The following is a 24,066-nucleotide window of genomic DNA, read 5'->3' on the forward strand; positions in this document are numbered from 1 at the left end:
AGCATGTAGGTATATATCCCTCCCTTCCCCACCCCCCCTTCCCGAGTCAGCACCTTCAAGCATTACCATTCCCCAAACGGTGCGCAATGCACTCATTGTGTAGGCATACACCCATCCCCTCCCCCACCCCCCACCTCAGTCTGATATCCGATTGGTGTCATTCCCAGATGTGTATTTAGGTGATGATCAGGGAAACCAATTTTCTGGTGAGTACATGTGATGCTTGTTTTTCCATTCTTTGGATGCTTCACTTAATATAATGGGTTCCAACTCTCTCCAGGAGAACCATAGAGACGTCGTATCTTCATTATTCCTTATAGCTGAGTAATATTCCATGGTATACATATACCACAGCTTACTAATCCAATCATGTATTGATGGGCATTTGGGTTGTTTCCACATCTTTGCTATTGTGAATTGTGCTGCTATAAACATTCGGGTACATGTGTCTTTGTTACAGAATGGCCTTTTTTCCTTTGGGTATATGCCCAGTAATGGGATTGCTGGGTCAAATGGCAGGTCTACTTGAATCTGTTTAAGATACCTCCATAATAAGAATTCTAGAAGAAAATGTAGGAAAGACTCTTACAGACATTGGCCTAGGCAAAGAATTTATGAAGAAGACCCCCAAGGCAATCACAGCAGCAACAAAAATAAATGAATGGGACATGATTAAATTAAAAAGCTTCTGCACAGCCAAAGAAACAGTCACAAGAAGAAACAGACCACCTACAGAATGGGAAAAAATTTTTGCATACTACACATCAGATAAAGGACTGATAACAAGAATCTATTTAGAACTCAGGAAAATCAGCAAGAAAAAATCAAGCAACCCTATCAAAAAGTGGGCAAAGGACATGAATAGAAACTTCTCAAAAGAAGATATAAGAATGGCTAACAAACATATGAAAAAATGCTCAACATCCCTAATCATCAGAGAAATGCAAATCAAAACCACAATGAGATATCACTTAACCCCAATGAGAATGGCCTTTATCAAAAAAACCCAAAACAACACATGTTGGCATGGGTGTGGAGAGACAGGAACACTAATACACTGCTGGTGGGACTGCAAACTAGTGCAACCCCTGTGGAAAGCATATACCATAATTTACTAATCCAATTCATGCCCATGAATTGATGGGCATTTGGGTTGTTTTCACATCTTTGCAATTGTGAATTGTGCTGCTATAAACATTCGGGTACAGGTGTCTTTGTCATAGAATGACTTATGTTCCTTTGGGTAGATGCCCAATAATGGGATTGCTGGATCAAATGGTAGGTCTATTTGAATCTGCTTAAGGTATCTCTATAATGCTTTCCACAGGGGTTGCACTAGTTTGCAGTCCCACCGGCAGTGTATGAGTGTTCCTGTCTCTCCGCATAAAGGACTGATAACAAGAATCTATTTAGAATTCAGGAAAATCAGCAAGAAAAAATCAAACAACCCTATCAAAAAGTGGGCAAATGACATGAATAGAAATTTTTCAAAAGAAGATATAAGAATGGCTAACAAACATATGAAAAAATGCTCAACATCCCTAATCATCAGAGAAATGCAAATCAAAACCACAATGAGATATCACTTAACCCCAGCGAGAATGGTCTTTATCAGAAAGTCCCAAAACAACACATGTTGGCGTGGATCTGGTTGACTTTTTAATGGACATGGGCACAACTGATTCAGTTATTAACACTAAATTGGCACAGAAGACTTCCCTGGTATACACCTGTTCACTTCTCCCCAAGTCCTATATAGAGCAAAAATTATATCTGACCCTTATCAGACTAAAGCCTCTATATTATTTTTAGGTGTATCACCCCCAGAAAATGATACAGCTTATGAGGATCCCTCCTAATCGATGCAAAGACTTTAAGCCCAGAAATTCATGGCCTCTTTCCATTTGTGTTATAACTTTAACTATAATAGAATCAGAACTAAGAGGTCTATAAGCTAAGGAATAAGTCAGGATGATTATTATTTCAGTATGATTTGGCTACAAATGGGACCCTCTTGAGGGTATGATGCCCCTCTTGGATATATTTTTGTATGCAGTTGGGAAAAAGGCTGATGGCTACTAACATTAATCTTCAGGGATTATGCTTCATAGGACTCACAAGTGAACTGCTTTTCAGTCCATAACAGGTAGGAGTTTGCCCATTGAAACAGTTCCATAAAATTATTTATCTGCCCAGTAGCATGCACTGAGAAGGTTATCTAAGATTTTACACATTATTGTTAATGAAACTCCTCTTAATCTTACTGATCTGTGAAAATCGTTAGATTCCCTTGGCAAAGATTTGCTTGATAACTGTGTTGCCCTAGACCAAATGTCTCCAGAATAAGGAGGAGTCTGTATGGTGGATAACACCATGTGTTGCACTTATATTAATTCCTCCTCTGAAACAGAGACCAGTTTTGACAAAATTAGACCACAAGCCACATGGATCCCCCAGGCCTGACTTAGAATATCACAATCTCCTACTACCGGGGACAAAAGATTGACTTTCTAATTTATCCTCCTGGATACCTTCTGGCGTCAAATCTCTAATTGGAGGGATAATAAAGTCAGGGTTAAATATATTGCTCGCTATTCTTGGGTTATACCTTGTGTTAAAGCTAGTCATCTTTTGTATTCAAAAAATACATGTAAAAGAGTATTTAAAACCATTGACAAACAATCACCCTTAATACCTCCACCCATCAAAGAGGGGACTGAAAATTATGTATTTCACCATGTAAAACTCTTTCATTCCAAACTCTTTCAATAAACACCCCCTTTCAGCAGGAACTAGCGAGAGTGAAGTTGATGCCTCCATCTTCCATAGAAATGGAATGAAAAATCGACAGTGAGGAATTGGTAACAGTAACAGTCATTCCATCTTAAAGCTAAATAATAAGTCTTTCTTTCAAATGCCTAATTATGCTCAAGCTTACAAATTCCATGAAAGGGCCTTGAGCAACTAGCTATAGAAATAAGATTTCAGAACTCCCCCTGGAGGAAGATACTGAGCAGGTAACCTTCAATTCTGCTGCCGTCTACCTGTTACCTACCAAATCACCAGACGGCCCATTACTGGAGATGACCATCAGAAACAAGACTTGCAAATGGCCAGCTACTGCCAAGCCTCCTTCCCCTTTAAAATTCTTTCATCACAACTAATGGAAGCAGAGCACTCTGTGTGGGGGAAGGACACACTTGCAGCCCTGGCTTGGGTGAGGAAAACCTATTACATGTAACCAAAATGTTTGTACCCCCATAATATCCTGAACAACAACAACAAAAAAGCCCTTCATCAGAATGAGAAACTGGAGATGGCCTTTGTGACATGAAATTGCCATCTCCTCAGGACGCCAGTTCTTGATAAACCTACTTTTCCTTCCTCCAACCCCTTATCTCTTGATAATGGCGTTCAGGCAGCAGGCAGCTAAGCCTGCATTTGCTTACAAAACTAGCCTTTATTAGCAAAGATTATCCCAGATTATGTGAACTTGAAAAATATTTTGGGCAGCTCCTATTTTTCTAAGAGTTTAAGGAATTCTTAATTTATATAAACACATATTCTTTCTGCCAATTAAACAGAGCTCTTTTACAAATTGATTTTTAAATACTACCCAGAAGTAGAAAAATGTTCCACATACAAACATACATAAACATACTTAAAGAATTCATCCAATCCACTGAGGGCATGAATGGCACAAAATGTCAGAGGAAGTTTGAATTCACTCTTTCTCTGACTGATTGATCTGGGACATTGTTCTTCTGCTAATGCAAACACTCACTACACATTTAGTGAATTTATTTTTCTTGAAAAATAGAGGAAAATAACTTGATGCCACTGTTAGCTATTGCCTTCAAATACATCTCACTTAGAATATTTCTTCTAGGATGATGTAAACATCATGTTATTATTGCAGTTGGAACAACTTCTCTACAAAAATCTTAGAGAATAGTTCAAATGTTGATTCATCTTCACAGTTTTTTTCTAAACAACAAAGGTCCTTCCCATCAACCTTACTGATATGTGGCTGTGGAGTCTGGCAGTTATTACTGTCAATCTTCCTTCCCAAGAAAAATAAAAAGACATCACAATATTTCATCCTTTGAAACAGATACCTTATTGAATTCTGTAACCACCTGCCCCAAACAAGGACAAAAGCACAAAGCAGAGGATAGAAATCCTGTGCAAATTTGTGTAGTGCTGTTTAAGTAATGAATATAGGATATGTATAAACTCCATTCTGACTGGTCTCTAAATAACTTGAATGGTAAAAATTTTGCTTAACTGATTATTTAAAAAGAATTGTTCTTTAAGTGTGCTCCCAAACCAAGGGCATCAACATTGCTGAATCAGAAACTAATGATGGAGCTTATCAATCTGTATTTTCACAAGCTCTCCAGGTGATTAAAATGCCCACAGAAGTTTGAGAAACATTGTTTTGTCAGAAACAAACAAACAAAAAGGAGTCTGCACAAAAGGGTCTAGACAAAAAAGGTTCTGACAGATACCTAATACACATAATAGATAAAATTATACCATAGCTAGTTCACATCACAGACTGTGAAAAATATGTTCTAGTTTTGATTGGTGTTTGTTACTTTTTTTCTAATTCCTAGTTACGTTATTTCCTTCAACATAGTCTAGGATAATTATGTCAGCAATTTCCTAAACATTAGAAAGTATTGTAAAATGATGAGAAAAATATGTATATACAAGTACATATGTAAATACAGAGAAACTACAAATTCTTTAAATCTGCAGATTAAGGAATAAATATACTTTAATTCTTAATACTCCTAATAATTGAGAATACATCCATCATGTTTTTAGTGTTTCAATGGAATAGTTTTAAATTCAATATCAGCAGTGTGCTAGAAAACTAGGTGAACATAGCAATAATAATATTATATTTTATATCTAAATATTCATTAAATAATACGTATATTTCCTTTTAAAGGTAACTATATGTAGTTTCTTTTTAAAGAAAGCAGAATATCTAGTCTAAAATGCAGGCTTTGCACAAGTGTATGTTTTAACTTTTTCTAACACCCCACCTATGTAAAATGATTTACTAAACGGAATAATCTATAAAAGAAGTGAGAGTAGAAGCACACTAATGGACTAGAGATTTTGTTGAATTTCATGAAGGTATAAAGTAGTTGGGATTATATAGAAAGACAAACCAGAGAAGAGGAATCTATAGACTATTCATGTATAAGAGAAGGCTGCAGAAACAGTATGAGTTTCTGAGAAGCTCCCAACTGCCCCTTCCATACTCACCCAACATAAAGTAGTACTTAACAGGTTACATATTCTACCCATATACTCATAGCTTTACATCTACTTTCTCATTCAAGGAAAACGCTAATAAGGAAAAGAGATCTTGAAAATGGCAGAAGAAAGAGACACTGGATGCTTATATTACCAATCTAATCTTTGGGTCATAACGGTGAATGAATAAATAAAAATCTAGATAATTGACAAGAAACCACCAATACAATCAGCATATAATACAGTAATAAAAATGAACAAAGTAAAGACATATGCAATTATATAGATGCTCTATGGTGAAACAGTAAGAGCAGCTGGACTATCATCCATTTGCATTCTTTCCTAGGGTGTGCAATATCTCTCAGAAGAGCAAAAAAAGAGCAAATGACATGTTCTAATCAGGTGTACTGGACCTGCATATATAAAGAATAATGATATTTGTTTTAAGTACTTATATTTTATATTCTTTAATCCAAAAGATTGAATAACTTCTCTCCAATATTTTAGTCTATCCCAGGAACAAGTGGGATTTGCTAGATAACAATATTTTTGGGACTTTGCTCTGTTCACCCAAACAGAAACCTGAAACAAATATGGGGTATATGTGATATGAGTATCCAGTCCAGGGGTGGGAAACCTGTGGCCTTCTACATCTTTAAGGGCAACCTTTTGACTGAATTCAAATTTCACGTAACAAATCCTTTTATTTTTATTAATACATTTTGTTTGTTTGTTATATTTTTATTTTATTTTTAAAATCAACATATTTGAAATGCCAAAGGATAAAATGAGTTTCAATGAAATAATTCTCCCAGATTGACCAGCACAATTAGAATATTAGTAAACCATAAAGGACTAAATTGACAGCTGCTATGATCATAATTTATTTCTAACTTCCCCTGCATTACGGTACAAGACTGGTTGGCAAGAGTTTAGGGAGGTTAAGTAAGTCAGTCTGTTATCAGTTTTTGACAATGGTGCACTGTGTTTCTGTTTGAAGTGGAATTTGTGAACAATTGCACAGCTTGACAGTATTTTTTAATCCTGCCTGCTTAACAGCCCATCATGTCAAAAAAGACCAAGAGAACACTGAAGGAAGACAATAGATATTTTATTGAGGATTGGGAATCCCAATACAACCTTGTTTCTGCTAAAGATGAGATGATTTGCTTGCTTTGTGGTACTGCAATATCAACATTAAAGAAATTCAATGCTGATCAGCATTATAACACTCATAAGGACCACAAATATTTTAAATTAGAGAGAGAGAGGCATGAAAGGTTGTATTGCAGAAACTAAAAGATGAAAAGCAAAAGCAAAGACAATTCTTTCACGCAGCCATACATCCCATGGAAGCAACTTTTAAAGTAGCTTATATACTCAGGAAAAAAAGGGAAGCCTTGTTCAGTGACATAGAAACTGTGAAAGGATGTATTGTGGAAGTCTTAGGATGCTTAGACGCCAATAACATTTCAAAGTACAAAAAAACTGCCTCTTTCAAGGAGAACCATAACTGATCAGCAGCATGAATTAGTCTTCAACTTAACAGAACAACTTCATGCCATACTTCAAAAGGAAAATGTATATTATACAATTACTTTGGATGAATCAACTGATGCTACTGACTTGATGCAGGTTTTACACTTCATTTGGGTGATAACAGAAGATTTTCTTTGCTATGAAGAGTTACTTACTTTGGGCACACTTGCAAACAGAACATGAGGAATAGATTTCTTCAACAACTTTAAAGATAAATGTCATGAAATTAAACTGAATTTGGTAAATTTAGTGAGTGTATGTATAGACAATTCACCTTCCATGACAGGAAAACATGAAAGGTTTATTGCATGGATTAAAAAAAAAAGTATTAACAGATCCAGATGCTCTAATTTCTTTTAATTGCATTAATATCTTGCATGAGCAAAATTTCTGTGCTAAACCTTCTATTTTAAGTGACATTTTGCAAGAAGTTTTAAGATTGTTAGCTATATTTGTGCATATGCAGCATAGCATTTTCAGTTTGGTAACATACTAAAGTTGAACCATGAGGTATTCAATGCGGATGCCATATCATTCTAAAATGTGTTGGCTGCTCCAAGGACAGGATTAGCCAAAATTTTATCTCTGAGATAGTTCAATTTTATGAAGAACAGTATCAGCAATGTGAAATATCTAGAGAAGATTTGTACAGGAATGCAGTGTTTCTCTGTGATATCATGTCAAATCAAAATGACTTGAATATTTCTTTGCAAGATAAAACTTAGTCTATATATGATGTGTAGCAAAAAATACAAGCATTTCAAAACAAGCTATCTTTTTTTCAAAACACTTCTTCTTCCAAAGAAAATTTTGGATGAAAATTTTCCCCAGTTAGCAAAGGTTATTGATGAGCAGGATGATATATCTGAATCATTTGGAGAATACACAGCTGTTATAGAACTATTAATTAGAGAATGCAATGAAAGCTTCCCTGACTTTGATAATCATGACATCACACTCAAATTAGCATCTCAGCCTCATCTAGTTGATATCACCATGGCACCTAAAGCACTATAGATGGAATTGATTGAGCTTTCAGTAGATGACATTTTAAAATCATTGTTTGAGGCTGAGAAAGATCCAATTGACATGGAAAAATGCAGGAGAATACCCACACCTTTGGTAACTTGTCTGAAAAATGTTTTATGCTTTTCAATCACTTATTGCTACAAGTCTACATTCTCCCACCTATCCCAAATCAAGATACCCTTAAGGTCACAAATGACAGATACCCATGTAGAGCATCACCTGAAACTGTGGACCTCCATGCTGCAACCGAATATTCAAATGCTTTCCAACAAAAAGCAGACACAACAAAGTCATTAAAAGGTTAGTTAACTTTAAAATTAATAAATAGCTTTCTTTTTCTGAAATTATTAAGTACATGGTAGATTTTTACAAAAGAATGTACATTTTAAAGTATATCTAATTGAAGTTTCTTGAATGAACCCTTATTTGATTATCGCTAATTTCATGTGGTCTTCCAACATGAAAAAGCTCTCCACCCTTGATCCAGGCTATACAGCTCTATTTGGTGTATGATTTATCTTACTCAAATCCTTTCCAAGGGAGCTATACAATTTTAGCATTTCATGTATTTATAAAGTCACATGAAGAACATATAACCTATAAAATGTTTTCATTTGTTTTCTGCTTTAAATATTCCAGTATGACAGGAACATATGATAAAAATTTCATACACATTTGTGAATCATAGATATAAATATTTTAAGTTTATTAGGGACTAGCACTGTAAGTCATTAAAAAGCTAGGACAATTGTAATTCAAAAAAACTTTCAACATATACAAAATCATACCCATATCTAACCTATACAATTTTGTGACCATTTTACTAAAGAGAAGAGATATTAGTAAAAGACCTAAACTTTTTTTTCTAATATTTTTGTTAATGAGTCTGTGACTTTCTTATTTCTTAGGCTGTAGATAATTGGATTTAAAAAAGGAATTATAACAGTGTAAAACAGAGACTCCATCATATCTTGATCATCAGCTTGTGGCGATCGAGGGTGCACATACATGAAGAGAAGAGGGCCATAGTATAAAGATACAGATAAGAGATGAGCCCCACAGGTGGAGAAGGCTTTCCTTAAGCCTTTGACAGACTTCTTTTTTAAGATTGTAAAGAGAACAAGTGTATAAGAGACAAGAACAGTCGCAATAGTGAATATTTGAATTGAACCTGAGAAAACAAAAACCATTAGATAATTAATAGAAGGATCAGTACATGAAATTTTATACATTGGGATAATATCACAGTAAAAGTGATGTATTATGTTGGAATTACAGAAGGTTAATCTGAATAAAAAACCCACATGAATTACGGCATGAAGAAAGCCACCTACAAATGACAAGACTAATAACCGGATGCATAGTCTATTGGTCATAATCACTGGATAGAGTAAAGGTTTGCATATGGCTACATAGTGATCATAAGCCATTGCTGCCAATAGAAAACATTCTGTGGTTGCACTGATTGCAAAGGAAAAAAATTGTACCACGCATGCAGAGAGAGACATCATCTGACTCTTAGTTAAGAAGTTGACCAGCATGTTGGGGGTCACTGTGGAAGATATCCAAGTATCCACAAAGGCTAAATTTCCAAGGAATAAGTACATGGGGATGTGCAGGTGAGGATCATTCCAGATGAGAGCAATCAAGCCAAGGTTTCCCACGATGGTGATGAGATATATCACCAAGAATGCCAGGAACAGGGTGATTTTCCACTCTGGTTGATGAGTAAGTCCGGTGAGAATGAACTCTGTTAGCAATGTTGCATTTTCCATGTCCTGACTTGATATCCTCTGAAATAAAATACAGTAAATGTAAATATATATTCATGTGTAATTACTATAAGTTGAAATAAAACCAAACTCTTATCAGATCACCTTTAGTTTTATTTATTACTACTAAACTGAAGGAAACTAAAGAAGGGAAAATACAATTACCGTCCATTCATTCAAACAAATGTATAGGGTTTAACAGACTTAGAGAAAATGAGAGGCATTCTGAGCATGTGCTAAATTTGTGGTGATATGATTTAATATGATAATGACATCATTTGTCTAGGACATGAATTGAGGGTCAAAGAAAAAGATTTTGAAGGAACAGGATTTTTTAAATCAAATATTTGCTGATGTTGAAAACAGGCTGCAAGTAGGGGAAACTGGAGTCAGGAATACTAGTCAGGAAGCTGCTACTGTTTTCCAGGGGTTCCCCAAAATATATTGCACATCAAAATTGCTTGTGGGAGCTTGTTGTAATAAATACAAATTCTATGGATTACAAGGTAATACTGTAGAAATAGACAAAGTAGTACAAGAATGAGTCCTAGGAATCTTCATTTTGAAAATGATCCTCAAGGGATTCAAATACATGTGAAATGATTAGACCAAGAGTGATATGGCATTGGAAGTGATGAGGAGAATAAAGAGGCAGATTCAACGAATTCAGAATGTAAAGCCACTAGGATTTATGGCATATTAGATGTGGAGGGGATGGTTAGTGAAGGAGAGTTGAGTCACTTGGTTACTGGGTAGAAGTTCATTGAAAATTGAGATTGATGAGTACATGTGATGCTTGTTTTTCCATTCTTGGGATACTTCACTTAATATAATGGGTTCCAACTCTCTCCAGGAGAACCATAGAGATGTCGTATCTTCATCATTGATATTGAGAACTTAGGTGCATTGGCAAAATATGGAAGAAGTGTCCTCTGAATAGTTAGGTGAGATATACTTAGTAGCACAAGTCTACTAAATCTTAATAAAAATAGTGACTTTGGAGTCATGGGAGTAGTTGACAGCATAGTTATAGGTGACTTGTCCATTGCAGAGTATACAAAACAAAGGAAGGAAGAGCAAGATAGATGCTTAAGGAAGTTATATTAGACAGATAAAAAAGTCAATAGAGTAGTCCTCCCTTTTTTGTCATTTTGCTTTCGATGGTTTCAGTTACCCGTCACTAACAACAGTCCAAAAAATTCATATGCAATAAGAGATTTTGAGACAGAGAGGTCACATTGACATAACTTTTTTACACTATATTTTTATAATTGTATTTTATTGTTAGTTATCGTTGTTAATATCTTACTTTGCCCAACTTATAAATTAAACTTTATTACAGGTAGTATGTATAGGAAAAACATAGGGCAGAATATACAAGGTTCAGAACTATTCAATGTTTCAGCCGTCCACTGTGGGTCTTGGAGCAATTGCCCTACAAATAAGGAGGTGGGGACTGTGTAAGTCATCTATTAGATGACCAACACATGATCCCCTTTTCTACCACATAATTCTTGGTGGTGAGCAGAGGCGACTGCCCACTCTAGAAGCCAAAAAGGCTAGAAAGACATTTTCTCACCCTCCTTGCACCTAGAATAAGGGGACTTAATCTATGTTTGCTCAGTCAAATCCACCCAAACTAGATTTGGAACATGGAGAGAGACAAAGATAGACAGTTATAAGGTCAAAGAGAATTTTGATGGCAATAAAAACCAAGGCAGAAATATCAAGACTCCAACAAATGCATCCCGCGTACACAACAATGACACTGATGTTGTCAGTTAGGGCATCTGAAAGAAAGCAGCAGTAAGAGTAGATTTCATTGAGCTAATGTTGGGATAGGATTTTTGCTGTTGACCAGCTGTCCTGCTTCCTTCTTTACTGTCCATTTTGCCAGTTGCTTCTTCAAACCATAGCAACTCTTCTGTGTTACAGACAATGTCCATTCAATAAACTAATTTCCTATTGCAACCAAGGCCCTGACTCAAACAGAAAAAAGACGAGGGAAAGGCCAGAAAAGGATACCAAGCAGAGTGATCAGAGAAGCAGGAGGGATGCTGAAAATCTGAGTGTGTGGACATAGGAGAGGAAAGATGTTCAAGAAGGACAAAGTGAAGTACACGGCCACATGCCAAAATAAAAGCCCTAGTAGAACAAGGAGTGAACAGAGATCATTGAGTGTGGAAATCAGGAAACGTTTAGAGGCTTTCTTGGGAGCAGTTTCCATTTTCTGATATAATTAAAGTCAGAGAATAATAATTAAGTGGGTAACAAATGACAGAACAGTAAGTGAAATAAGACGGAGCACTCTAAGAAATGAGGAGACTAGCTGGGATTTGTCTGTTGCCGTGAACAAATGTAAATTTTTTTCTATAGAATATTTAACAAAAATTTTCCAAGAGAGGAGAGAGGAAGATTTGGAGAGGAAAAGGGGAACAAAGAGATGGAAAGGAAAACTTAGATGGGTGAAAAGAGAACAAGGAAGAAGAAGAAAAATAGGTAGAGAATAACAAACGCATATATGGATTAGAGTAGAAAAGACAAACCAAAGAAGTTGGAGAAAGGAAGCATTAGAGAAAGGCTGAAAGCTAAATAAAGGGAAAAGCTGATACGCTTGGGGAAGGGGGTAAATATTTGTCTTAACCCTAGGATTTATTAAAAGACGTCAACCCTGGGATTCTTTTCTTTTTCTGTTATTAAAGATTTAAATTTTTTTCCTCTGGTGTATTGGCATGGAAAAGAGATCTGATACTAAATTTTACCTTATAAACTTTGTGTTGCTCATAAGGATACTAACACTGCCTGAAACTTCCTCAAGTAATTAAAAGTTGTTTTATCTTTGTTTTTACAATGATTACAATTGACTTTCTCTGGGGATCTTAGTGATTTTACTGGTTGGGAACCTTTTTTTGTCCACCAATTTTTTTAGCAGAATAAAATAAAGTCAAAGACTGTAACCTGATACAGCTTATATAAATAGCAAAGCCAATAATTCCAGCTGTTAAATGTATCTTTATTTGATATGGCTTCCTTTTATATAAGCCTAAATGACTAAATATCTTAAAATTTTCAAATTCAATTTATGTATGGGTACTTATGAAGTCATAAATGCTTCAATTTAAGAAATAATAAACTGATCATTGGAGAGATATTTTCTGCATATTTCCCACTATTAACATATACATAGGTATGCATATTAGTACTATATTACATATAACACTAAATTAAATCACTATCACAAGTGGGTGAAAGGAAATAGCAGCTAATATTTAAGTGACTTACCTTAAAAGTTATATTCAGAATATATATTTAATTCAACAGCATAGTGTTTTATATCTGAATCATCAGAAAGATTATTTATATAAGAATTATTATGACATAAATCTTTAAACGTAGTTTTAAATTATTTACCTCTTCAATTTACTAGAACTTATCTCATAAATTCATTATACTTAGCTTAACAAAATAAAAAGAGCATTCTTAAAGGGAAAAAATCAGTCTTATAACTATTTTGCTTGTCCAGATTAAGTCATGAAAATAAAATATACAGAAAATGTACTATTTGCTTTCCATTTCTCACCTATCTTTTCTGACATGTTATAAATCCAATCTAAAATTATTATAAATTAAACAGCATTTTTAACATTCTATAGAAAAGACAGTGAGTATTATAGAAATCATTTCTCTCTTACCAATATCTTAAAAGAAATTGTATAGATCCTTTAATAGTGTTAGACTCTCTAATGCACAAAAAATACAATAGCATAGGAATGCCAGTAACAAAGGTAGCAATTTGTTGTACAGTGACTCATTTTGTGAGCTTCACTTCCCAAGCTCAGAAAAATGTTGTTTATATAAATTTGCTTTGAACACAACAGTCAACCAATGGTACAACTGTGTGCCTTTGCCAGAAGAGGACAGAGCAGAAAACTGAAATTCCCATAAGAGCACCTGAAGATTTCCTGTAGGAAGATAAAGTGAAGCTCTTCTACTGGGCACTGTGGATTTGGACATGTGAGAAGCTCAAATTGTCCCTCAGGTCATTACAGTCTTTGAAATGATAAATATCCATTAACGTAGGCAGTTTTTTAACAACTGAAATTACACTTTATGCGACTATTTTCCACCACAGGTAACACATCTGATATGTTCGGGCAAACCTCAGTTTACATATACATATGATTTATTGTTCTGAGGACCTTGATTAGTATGGTCTTGTCTGACATAATTAAAATGTAATTTTAACGTGGCCAGAGATTTACATTTCTTTCAAGAGCCAACTCCAAGTAAAGTTGTCCTTCTCATGCAAATTGCATCTCAAATCCAGACATATACTAGCTCCCCAGCTTTCAGCTGATTGAAATCCTACTAGGCAAAGGGGGAGGAGCCAAGGAAAAACAAAGGCAAAGGACCACAGTGGGATGACTAATGAAGTTGAGCACTTTTTCTAGTTCTTGTCATCCATACTTCTTCTTTGGTTGTTTGTTCAAATCTCTTGCCCATTTTTAAATTATGTTAAAAATGCACCCTTGTTTTAAGAATCATTTGATTCAACAGATGGGAATCAACAATGGTTCTCTAGACTCATCTATGTGGTAGGCCCAGGTAACTGGATATTTCCAAGAAGTCTGTGGCAGAACTTTTGAAATAACCACTATGTTGAGAATTATTTGCCATCTTCTATAGCACTTTTCACCAGAATTGTGTACCGTTGGTCTCTGCATCCTTAAGCCTAAGATAGTTTTCACAAAAAAAACTATGTTGAGGCCCAGCTAACCTGGTATTTACAATACTTGGTACTAGAGCCTTTGAAGTAACCATTCTTTTAAGTATTATTCTACCATCCTTTCCCCATTATTTTACAAACCAGAGCACCTTTCATCCATTAGCATAAGAATCCTTGGTTGGAGTGGCAGTTTTTGTGTGAGGTGGCAAGTGCAGGTCCTCTGTCAGTCCTGTGTTTGATTTGATTGTCCCCAGAGATGAGAAGTGTGCATTTGTGTGGGAAGTGAAAACTGCAGATCCTGTTTCAGTCTTGGACTGAAGCAAGATCCGCACTTTTCACCATTAGTTTGAAAATCATTTGATTCATCAGGTGGGAATCCACAATGGTTCTCTAGACTCATCTATGTGTAGGCCCAGGTAACTTGGTATTTCCAAGAAGTATGTCACAGAACTTTTGAAATAGCCACTATGTTGAGAATTATTTGCCATTTTTTATAGTACTTTTCGCCAGAATTGTGATAATGTTGGTCTGTGCATTCTTAAGCCTAAGATAGATTTCACAGTCAAAACTATGGTGAGGCCCAGCTAACCTGGTATTTCCAATATTTGGTACTGGAGCCTTTGAAGAAACCATTCTTTTAAGTATTATTGCACCATCCTTTCACCATTATTTTGAAAACCAGGGCACCTTTCACCCGTTAGCATAAGAAAATGTCGCTGGAGTGGATGTTTTTGTGTGGGGTGGCAAGTGCAGGTCCTCTGTCAGTCCGGTGTTTGTTTTTATTATCGCCAGAGACGAAAAGTGCGCATTTGTGTGGGAGGTGAAAGGGCGGAACCTGTTTCACTTTTAGACTGAAACAGGGTCCCCACTTTTCACCATTCTTTTAAGAATCATTTGATTCATCAGTTGGGAATCGACAATGGTTCTCTAGACTCATCTATGTGTAGGCCCTGGTAATTGGATATTTTCAAGAAGTATGCTGCAGAACTTTTGAAATTACCACTATGTTGAGAATTATTTGAAATTTTTATACCACTTTTAACCATAATTGTGATAAGATTTGTCTCTGCATCCTTAATCCTAAGACAGTTTTCGCAGACAAATCTAGGCTGAGGCCCAGCTAACTTGGTATTTCGAATACTTGGTACTGGAGCCTTGCAAGAAACCATTCTTTTAAGTATCATCCACCATTGTTTCACCATTATTTTAAAAACCAGAGCACCTTTTCACCAGTTAGCATAAGAATGATACGCTGGAGTGGACGTTTTTGTGTGGGGTGGCAAGTGCAGGTCCTCTGTCATTCCGGTGTTTGTTTTTATTATCACCAGAGATGAGAAGTGCGCATTTGTGTGGGAGGTGAAAAGTGCAGATCCTGTTTCAGTCTAAGACTGAAACAGGATACCCACTATTCCTCATTATTTTAAGAATCATTTGATTCATCAGCTGGGAATCGACAATGGTTCTCTAGACTCATCTATGTGTAGGCCCAGATAACTGGATATTTCCAAGACATATATCGCAGAACTTTTGAAAAACCCACTATGTTGAGAATATTTGCCATTGTTTATAGCACTTTTCACTGTAATTGTGATAATGTTGGTCTCTGTATCCTTAAGGCTAATATAATTTTTGCAGACAAAACTATGCTGAGGCCTAGCTAACTTGGTATTTCCAATAGTTGGTACTAGAGCCTTTGAAGAATCCATTCTTTTAAGTATTACTGCACCATCCTTTCACCATTATTTTAAAAACTGGAGCACCTTTCACCCGTTAGCATAAGTTCTGAGACCTCTTTATATATTCTGGATACAATCTCTTTACCAAATATATTATTTGCAAATATATTCTGAATGTCTATGAAGTTTTTTTCATTTTAACAATGTTTCAGAGAAGCAGGAAATTTTAATTTTGATAAAGTTAATTGAACATTTTTTTCCATTTATATTTTATGCTTTTAGTGTTGTATTTCTATTTTGTATATTTAGGTCTCTTGTCCATTTGATTCAATTTTTGCATATGATGAGAACAAAAGTGTTGATAGACCAACATAATGTTTTATTCAAGAAAAAGATGATACATGGTAGATGGAAGAAAAATTCACTTTAAAATAATTATAGGTTTCATTCTTGCCCTATCAAGCTTAGTAGAAGTACAAAGTGTTGAAATATGGGGCAACATGTCTATTTCTCTTCCCACTTTTCTTTAAAATTTGGAGATACGAAACTCAGATCCAGCCTGTGGGTCCACTTTGGCAAACAGCCCCAGAGCCCCGCTCTGGCCTATTGTGGAGAGCAGACAGGATATTCATAGAACATACTGAGAGGAATGAACAAAATCTAAAAGAAATATGGGATTCTGTAAAGAGGCCTACCATAAGAATTATAGGCATTTCTGAGGTTAAAAAAAAAAAATACACAAGGGTGGGAAAACCCGTTTGGGAGGAAAATTTCACAGGCCTTGCTAGAAATCTAGATATTCAGGTGCAAGAAGCTCAAAGGATTCCTGGCAGATACATCACAAAGAGGAAAACACCATGACACTGGCAAAAATAAACATAAAAGAGACAGTCATCAGACTGGCCAAAATAAACATAAAAGAGACAATCCCATGAGCCATAAGGGGAAAGCACCAAGTAACTTACCACGGAAAACCCATCAGACTAACTGTAGACTTCTCAACTGAGACATTACAAACCCAAATGGACTGGGGACACAATCTCAGTCTTCTCAAACAGAATAATGGCCAGCCTAGAATTTTGTATCCTGCAAAACTAAGGTTTTTATATAAGAAGGAAATAAAGACTTTCTCAGACAAGCAAACACTGAGGGAGTATGTCAAGACAAGACCTGCCCTTCGGGAATTACTCAGAACTCCCTTATACACAGATTATCCCAATAGACAGCCATCAGTGTAAAATCACTCAAAAGCTAACAGTAAAAGCCCAGATACCACAATGGCTCAAGAGATAAAACAAAGCAACAAAGTCCTACTCAATAGGATGAACAGAAAACCACCTCACGTATCAAGCATTTCAATAAATATGAATGGCTTGAACTCCCCACTGAGGAGGCATAGGCTGGCTAAATGAACAAAAATATAAATAAACTAAGTAATTTCTGTCTCCAGGAAACACATATAACCCACAAGGATTCATTCAGATGAAAGGTGAAAGGATGGAACATTTCATGCAAATGGAAACCAAAAGAAAGCTGGTATAGCAGTTCTCATATCAGATAACACAGTCTTCAAAAAGTAATGAATAACAAAGATTGTCATTATATAATGGTAAAGGAAGCAATTCAACAAGAAGACATAATGGTTCTAAATATTTATGCACCTAACAGGTGCACCCAGATTCATAAAGCATACCCTACTTAATCCAAACAAAATGGTAAGCAATAGCACCATAATAGCTGGGAACTCCGACACTCCTCTGACAGAACAGGAGAGATCCTCCAAACAGAAATTAAACAAAAAACAATGGACATAAACAGAACTCTAGAATAAATGGACTTGACAGACTTTTACAGAATATTATACACCAAAACCACTGAGTATACATTCTTCTCATCAGTTCATGGAACATTTTCTAAGATTGCTCGCATCCTAGGCCACAAAACATGTCTCAACAAACTTTTAAAATATAAAAACTATACCAAGCATCTTCTCAGATCACAGTAGAATAAAATTAGAAATCAACTTCAACAGAAACACTCATATCTGCACAAAGTCACGGAAACTAAACAACCTACTGCTAAAGGACAGACAGATAAAGGAGGAAATTAAAATGGAAATCAAAAGATTCTTTGAACTAAGTGATAAAGGGCACCCATTAACCACTCCTACTTTATTTTCCTCTTCCTGTTACCCTTCCCAACCTCTGGTAATCATTATTTTACTATCTACATGAGATCAATTGTTTTAATATTTAATTCCCACATATGAGTGAGAACATGAGAAATTTGTAATTCTGTGCTTGGCTTATTTCATTTAGCATAATGTTCTCCTGTTCCATTCATGTTGTTGCAAATAACAGGGTTTCATTCCTTTTTGTGGCTGAATAATATTCCCTTATTTATATGTACCACGTATTCTTTGCTTATTCATCTGTTGATGGATACTTAGATTGATTCCAATCTTTGCTATTGTGAATAGTGTGGTGATAAACTTGGGAGTGCAGATATTTTTTCAATAAACTGATTTTATTTCTTTTGTTAATCCTGTATTCTTGTCTTAAACATCAATTTCCCTTTCACATTCAATAATGTCCCCATAAATTTACCACATGCTTAGAATGACTCTCCTTTTCTCTAAATGTGTTAATTTCTGCACAATTTTGAATTGAAATAATTGCATTTATTTCCATTTCTTTAATTCTTCAAAATAGTTTCCATCTACTATAATAGTAATAAATAAAATTAAGAGGACATTCTAATAAGTGAATAGTTTTATTCAACTTCCCTCACAAAATTTTCTCTTTGTAAGTCTTTAAGTGAGTCTTTATAAGTGAGGACATGGAAAAGAAACATGCAACATTGCTGACAGAGTTTATTCTCATAGGACTTACATATTTATCAGAGTGGAAAATCACCCTGTTCCTGGCATTGTTGGTAATATATTTTATCACCATCATGAGAAATCTTGGTCTGATTGCTCTCATCTGGAATGACCCCCACCTTCGCATCTCCACGTACTTATTCTTTGGGAATTCAGCCTTTGTGGATGCTTGTATATCATCCACAGTGACCCCCAAGATGCTGGTCAACTTTTTAGGCAAGAATATGATTATATCTCTCTGATTGCATGGTACATTTTTTTCCTTTGGAATCAGTGTGACTACAGAACTTTTTCTCTTGACAACAATGGTATATGATCACGATGTAGCCCTATGCAAACATTTTTATCCATTTACTAAATGTAATAGAAAAAATAGTGCAATCAAGTATATACCACTTCCTTTTGATGATGGCGAGTTGCTGCACACTCCCAACTCTGTGGGTTAAAAATAACACCCAGTTTAGAATAGGCAGCTCACATCACATGGTAATTTGTCGGATTGTGGCTAAGTGTTCAGTCTCAACTGAGATCCAGTAGCAAGATAAGAGGTATTTCTCAAAAGGAAGTTATCTGCAGAGGATCTTATGGCTTTGCTCCAAAATTCTAAAAGTCCATTTTGTAATTCACTTATTGGGGCCTGCCAATGTTTCCAACCAGCATCTCTATCTGCCACTGGCAATTCAAACATCAATAGATCTGCTAAGTCATATGGCCTAAGTAGCAGAGCAGCTTGCACACAAGCCTACTCCCATTGCACAGCCTTATCCTACTCTGAACACCACTGAAAACTATCAGTTTTTCAGATCACTCAGTAAATGACCTGGAGTAACAGCCAAATGAAAAATATGTTGCCTTCAAAAAGCCTGCTAGATGTTGTACCTCTTTTTTTATTTGTAGAAGGGGCCAGATGCAAAATTTATCCTTCACCTTAGAAGCAAAAACTACAGCATGGCCCATACCACTGAACTCCTAGAAATTTTGCCAAGGTAGAAGGCCCCTGAATTTTTGTTAGATTTATATCCTAACCTCTGACACACAAACATCTTACCAATAAGTCTAGGATAGTTGTTACTTCTTGCTTTCTATGCCTAACAGTATAGTGTCATCAGTATGATGGACCAGCATGATACTCTGTGATATGAAAAGGTGATCAAGTTTTCTGCAAACTAAATTTTGACATAGGGTTGGAGAGTTGATATACTCCTGTATTAGTCAGGATTCTCCAGAGAAATGGAACGAATAGAATGTATATAGTAATTTCTCAGTATCTGTGAGGGATTGATTCCAGGACCAAAATAAATGAATGCTCAAGTCCCTTATATAAAATAGTGTAGCATTTGCATATAACCTACTTACATCCTTCCATATACTTTAAATCATTTCTATATTATTTATAATATCTAATACAATGTAAAGGTTACATAAATGGCTGCTATTCTGCATTGTTTAGGGAATAGTGACAAAAAAGGCTATATATGTTCAGCACAGATGCAGCCATTCTTTTCCTTTTATTGAATATTTTTGATCTGCAGTTGTTTGAATCCATGTATCCAAAAAATTCAAAACCTGCAGATATAGAGGGCTGACTGTATGTTTATGCATATATACATATGTGAGTGCATATATACATGTGTGTATATATATGTGTGTGTATATATATACATATATATATAATCGAATGAGCCAATTCCTCATAATAAATTTTTTATATATAATCAAGTGGCTTACCTGATTATGGAGGCTGAAAAGTCCCATGATCTCTTCTCTGCAAGCTGTAGACCAAGGAAAGTCAGTTGTGTAATTCTACTCTGTGTCTGCAGGGCTGAGGGTTGAAGAACCAAGTGAACTAATGGTGTAAATCTTAGTTTAAAAGCAGAAGATTAATATTCCACCTCAACAAGGGTGAAGGCAGAAAAGGGGGAAAATTCTTCTTTTCTCTGCCTTTTTGTTCCATTCAGGCTCCCAACGGATTGAATGATGCCCACCCACATTGAAGGGGAAGCAATATTCTTTAACAAAGACACTGATTCAAATGCTAATCTCATCTTAAAACACCCTAACATACACACCCCAGAACAAATGTTTAATCTGGGCACCTCATAGCACAGTCAAATTGACACATTAAAATTAATTCTCACAACCTCTGAGGTAGGACAGTAAAGGTGTATTATCTGCCTCGCCAGCTAAAAGCAAACTGCTTCTGTTTGGTCTTATTGACTGGAATGGAAAACAGGTATTTTCCCAGTCAATAGCTGTGTACTAGATAACTGGGGAAGTGTTAACTTGCTGAAACCGCAGCTGGTACAGCAGCTGGAAATAGTGTTGCCACTTGGTTAAGTTTATGATAATGCACTGTCATTTTCCAAGATCCATCATTTTTTGGCACAGGCCAAATAGGAGAGTTGAATGAGGATGTGATGAGAATCACAACTCAGCTTACTTCAAGTCCTTGATGGTGGCACTAATTGCTGCAATCTCTCCAAGAATGTGGCATGGCTTTTTGTTTACCATTTTCCTAGATAGAGGAAGTTCTAGTAGCTTCCATATGCTTTTACCCTCTTAATAGCCCTTTCTCCACAGGTCAAGGAAAGAATGGGGGAGTTTGCCAACTGCTGAGTATATCTATTCCAATTATGCATTCCAGCAGTGGGGAAATAACCACAGCATGGATTTAGAGACTCACTGGGCCCCTCTGTAAGATGGGTCTGAGCAAAAACTCCATTGATCATGTGGCTTCCATAAGCCCCTACTCTGAGTGATGGGCCACAGTGATGTTTGGGTCTCTGGGGACTAGCATCAGTTCAGAGGCAATATCCAGAAGTCTCTAAAAATTCTGATTATTCCTTTTTCCTAGTACACAGTTGTCCTCATAAAAGGCCACAGGTCCTTTTGGGAAAGACTGGGAAAAAGATTAATAGTATAAATTTGGCGTGTACTAGAGTCATTTTTCAAGCAAACCCAGCCCCTTTTCATTCAAAGGATTCTGGGTTTGTAAACTGGCTCAAGCCTAGGAATTGATTGAGGGACTGTGACTCTGTTTTAATAATTCAGGTTAGACTTTTCTTCACTTTACTGAGAGCTTTTATACTTACACAGATAAAGTAAGAATTCACTTATAGAGACACAATAATCAACTAGCCAACATCACAGTTTTGTGCCAATCAGGCTGTTCTGATTGCTTCTTTGACTCTACTGTCCATTATGGCATCCATACCCACTTTGCCTTTGGTCGAGTGCTGTCACTTGGGCCCTACCACCCCAGGATCCAGTTGCTACTGTTGTATTTAAGCTTCCCAATACAGTGGCTGCAGTTCCTACTGTGAAGTCTGGCCTATGGAAAAGAGCAATCATGGAGCCCATCAAGCATGCCAGGACTCAACTCACAAATTTATTTCTTAGAGTATTGGTAAAAGGTATACCTTCTGAAACTTCTCAGTGTAAGTGAATAGGTCTTCAATGAAAAATCTACTCTAAAATTCCAATCCCTAAGGCTTTGAATCCCTTCATCTATATTAAACCAAGGCAATTTAGGCATTTCCAGTTTATTCATTGTGAGACAATTTTTGGCTCATGTTTCATCCAACTAACCAAACAAACTTTTAAAGCCCTCTATATTTCCCCAGGCTGCAGCATTAAATGCAGAATCTCTGCCTAGTGAGCCCATATCAACAAATTTGGATAGATCCAACTTTATGTTCCTTTGACTATTACCCCACATCCTTAGTATGTATTCCCACACATGTTCCCCAGATATCTGTCTATATAAATGAAAAAACTCATGTATTTATCTTTTAGTGTGATATACATCTTCATGGATCATACTTTATATGTCACCTTCAGGAGCCTTCTGTTATATGGCTAAAAGCATAGAAGAAAGAAGGGTGGTGGGAGTAGGTCCTGAAACATATTAGCATTGTTTTACATGGCAAGTGCCTCAAGGAAGGTCATTAGTATCTCTGGACAATGTAGAATTAAGCCCCTAAAATGGGGATGGAAAGACACATACCACTGGGAATGGAGAGGTTGATACCACTGGAAATAGGGGCACCATTGCTACTGGGGTTGGGGACACCAGCTCAGTTGAAGGTGGAGAGACTGCTTTCACTGGTGGTGAGGAGTCCTCTTCCACTGGCAAAGAAGACTCAGAATTTAGGGAATCCACATTCCCAACTTCATCAGAGTCTTTCCACACACATCCTCATCCCAATTTACAGGATCCCATTCTTTCCCAATCAATACCCTCACTTTAACAGTAGATATTCTGTGAGACTAGGAGTTCAAACTGCATTATAATTTAGCCAGTTGCAGGATGAGATTCTGAGTTTGATTTTTAGCAATCTCAACCCTACAGCTACAGGAAATAAGGGGTTCCTTCAGGGCATACATAGAAGCAGTAGGTCATTTATATGGTATTTGACCTGGGAATTGGAATCTATGTGTTCATCTTTTTCTGTCACCACACTATAAGTGACATTAGAAGCAAACAACCAATGTCATATTCATAAGTCTTGGCATCCCATGACCCAGTTACGTTGACACATGAAATTAACCATCACAATGTTAAAGAGACTTCAAAATGTCTGAGATCATAAGATTGGACAAGAAAACAAGACACAATTGTATGGTATTTATAAGAAACACTTTAAATATGAAGACCTAAATAGGTTAAAATTTTAAAGAAGAAAAAATATATGTCCTATAAATACTAAGAAAAAAACTGGAGTGGCTATATCAATATCAACCAACTTGATGCAATGACATTTATAGAACACTCCATTCAATAGCAGCAGAACACAAAATATTTTAACGCAAGAAAGAAACATCTACAGGTTGGTGCAAAGGTAATTGTGGTTTTGGACCCTGAACTGCAAATTATTATAATTAGGCTCTTTATTAATCAAAATAGGAACCATTATAATCAACACATTTTTGTCAATAAGAAGTGCGATTGTTTATTCCTCTAGCATAAAAATCCATGTTTTGGGATTCACCGGACTCTTGGAAAGCATTTTCTGCATCCTGCTGGTTGTGGAAGCATTTTCCCTGCAAAAAACTGTTGAGATGCTTGAAGAAGTGGTAGTCAGTTGATGAGAGGTCAGGTAAATGTGGCAGATGAGGCAAAACTTTGTAGCTCAATTTGTTCAACTTTTGAAGCGTTGGTTGTGCAAC

At 36.0% G+C, this 24,066-nt stretch overlaps 1 protein-coding gene across 1 annotated transcript; it reads right to left on the reverse strand.

Moving 5' to 3' along the window:
- Positions 1–8,693: 8,693 nt before the first annotated feature.
- LOC138386226 (olfactory receptor 5H8-like) lies at positions 8,694–9,662 on the reverse strand. The gene has a single exon (XM_069472510.1). It carries the CDS (start codon positions 9,615–9,617, stop codon positions 8,694–8,696), a length of 924 nt encoding a protein of 307 aa, XP_069328611.1. The 5' UTR covers positions 9,618–9,662.
- Between the last annotated feature and the right edge of the window lie 14,404 nt (positions 9,663–24,066).

The sequence above is a fragment of the Eulemur rufifrons genome, chromosome 7 (genome assembly GCF_041146395.1).
Source record: "Eulemur rufifrons isolate Redbay chromosome 7, OSU_ERuf_1, whole genome shotgun sequence".
Lineage (NCBI taxonomy): Eukaryota > Metazoa > Chordata > Mammalia > Primates > Lemuridae > Eulemur > Eulemur rufifrons.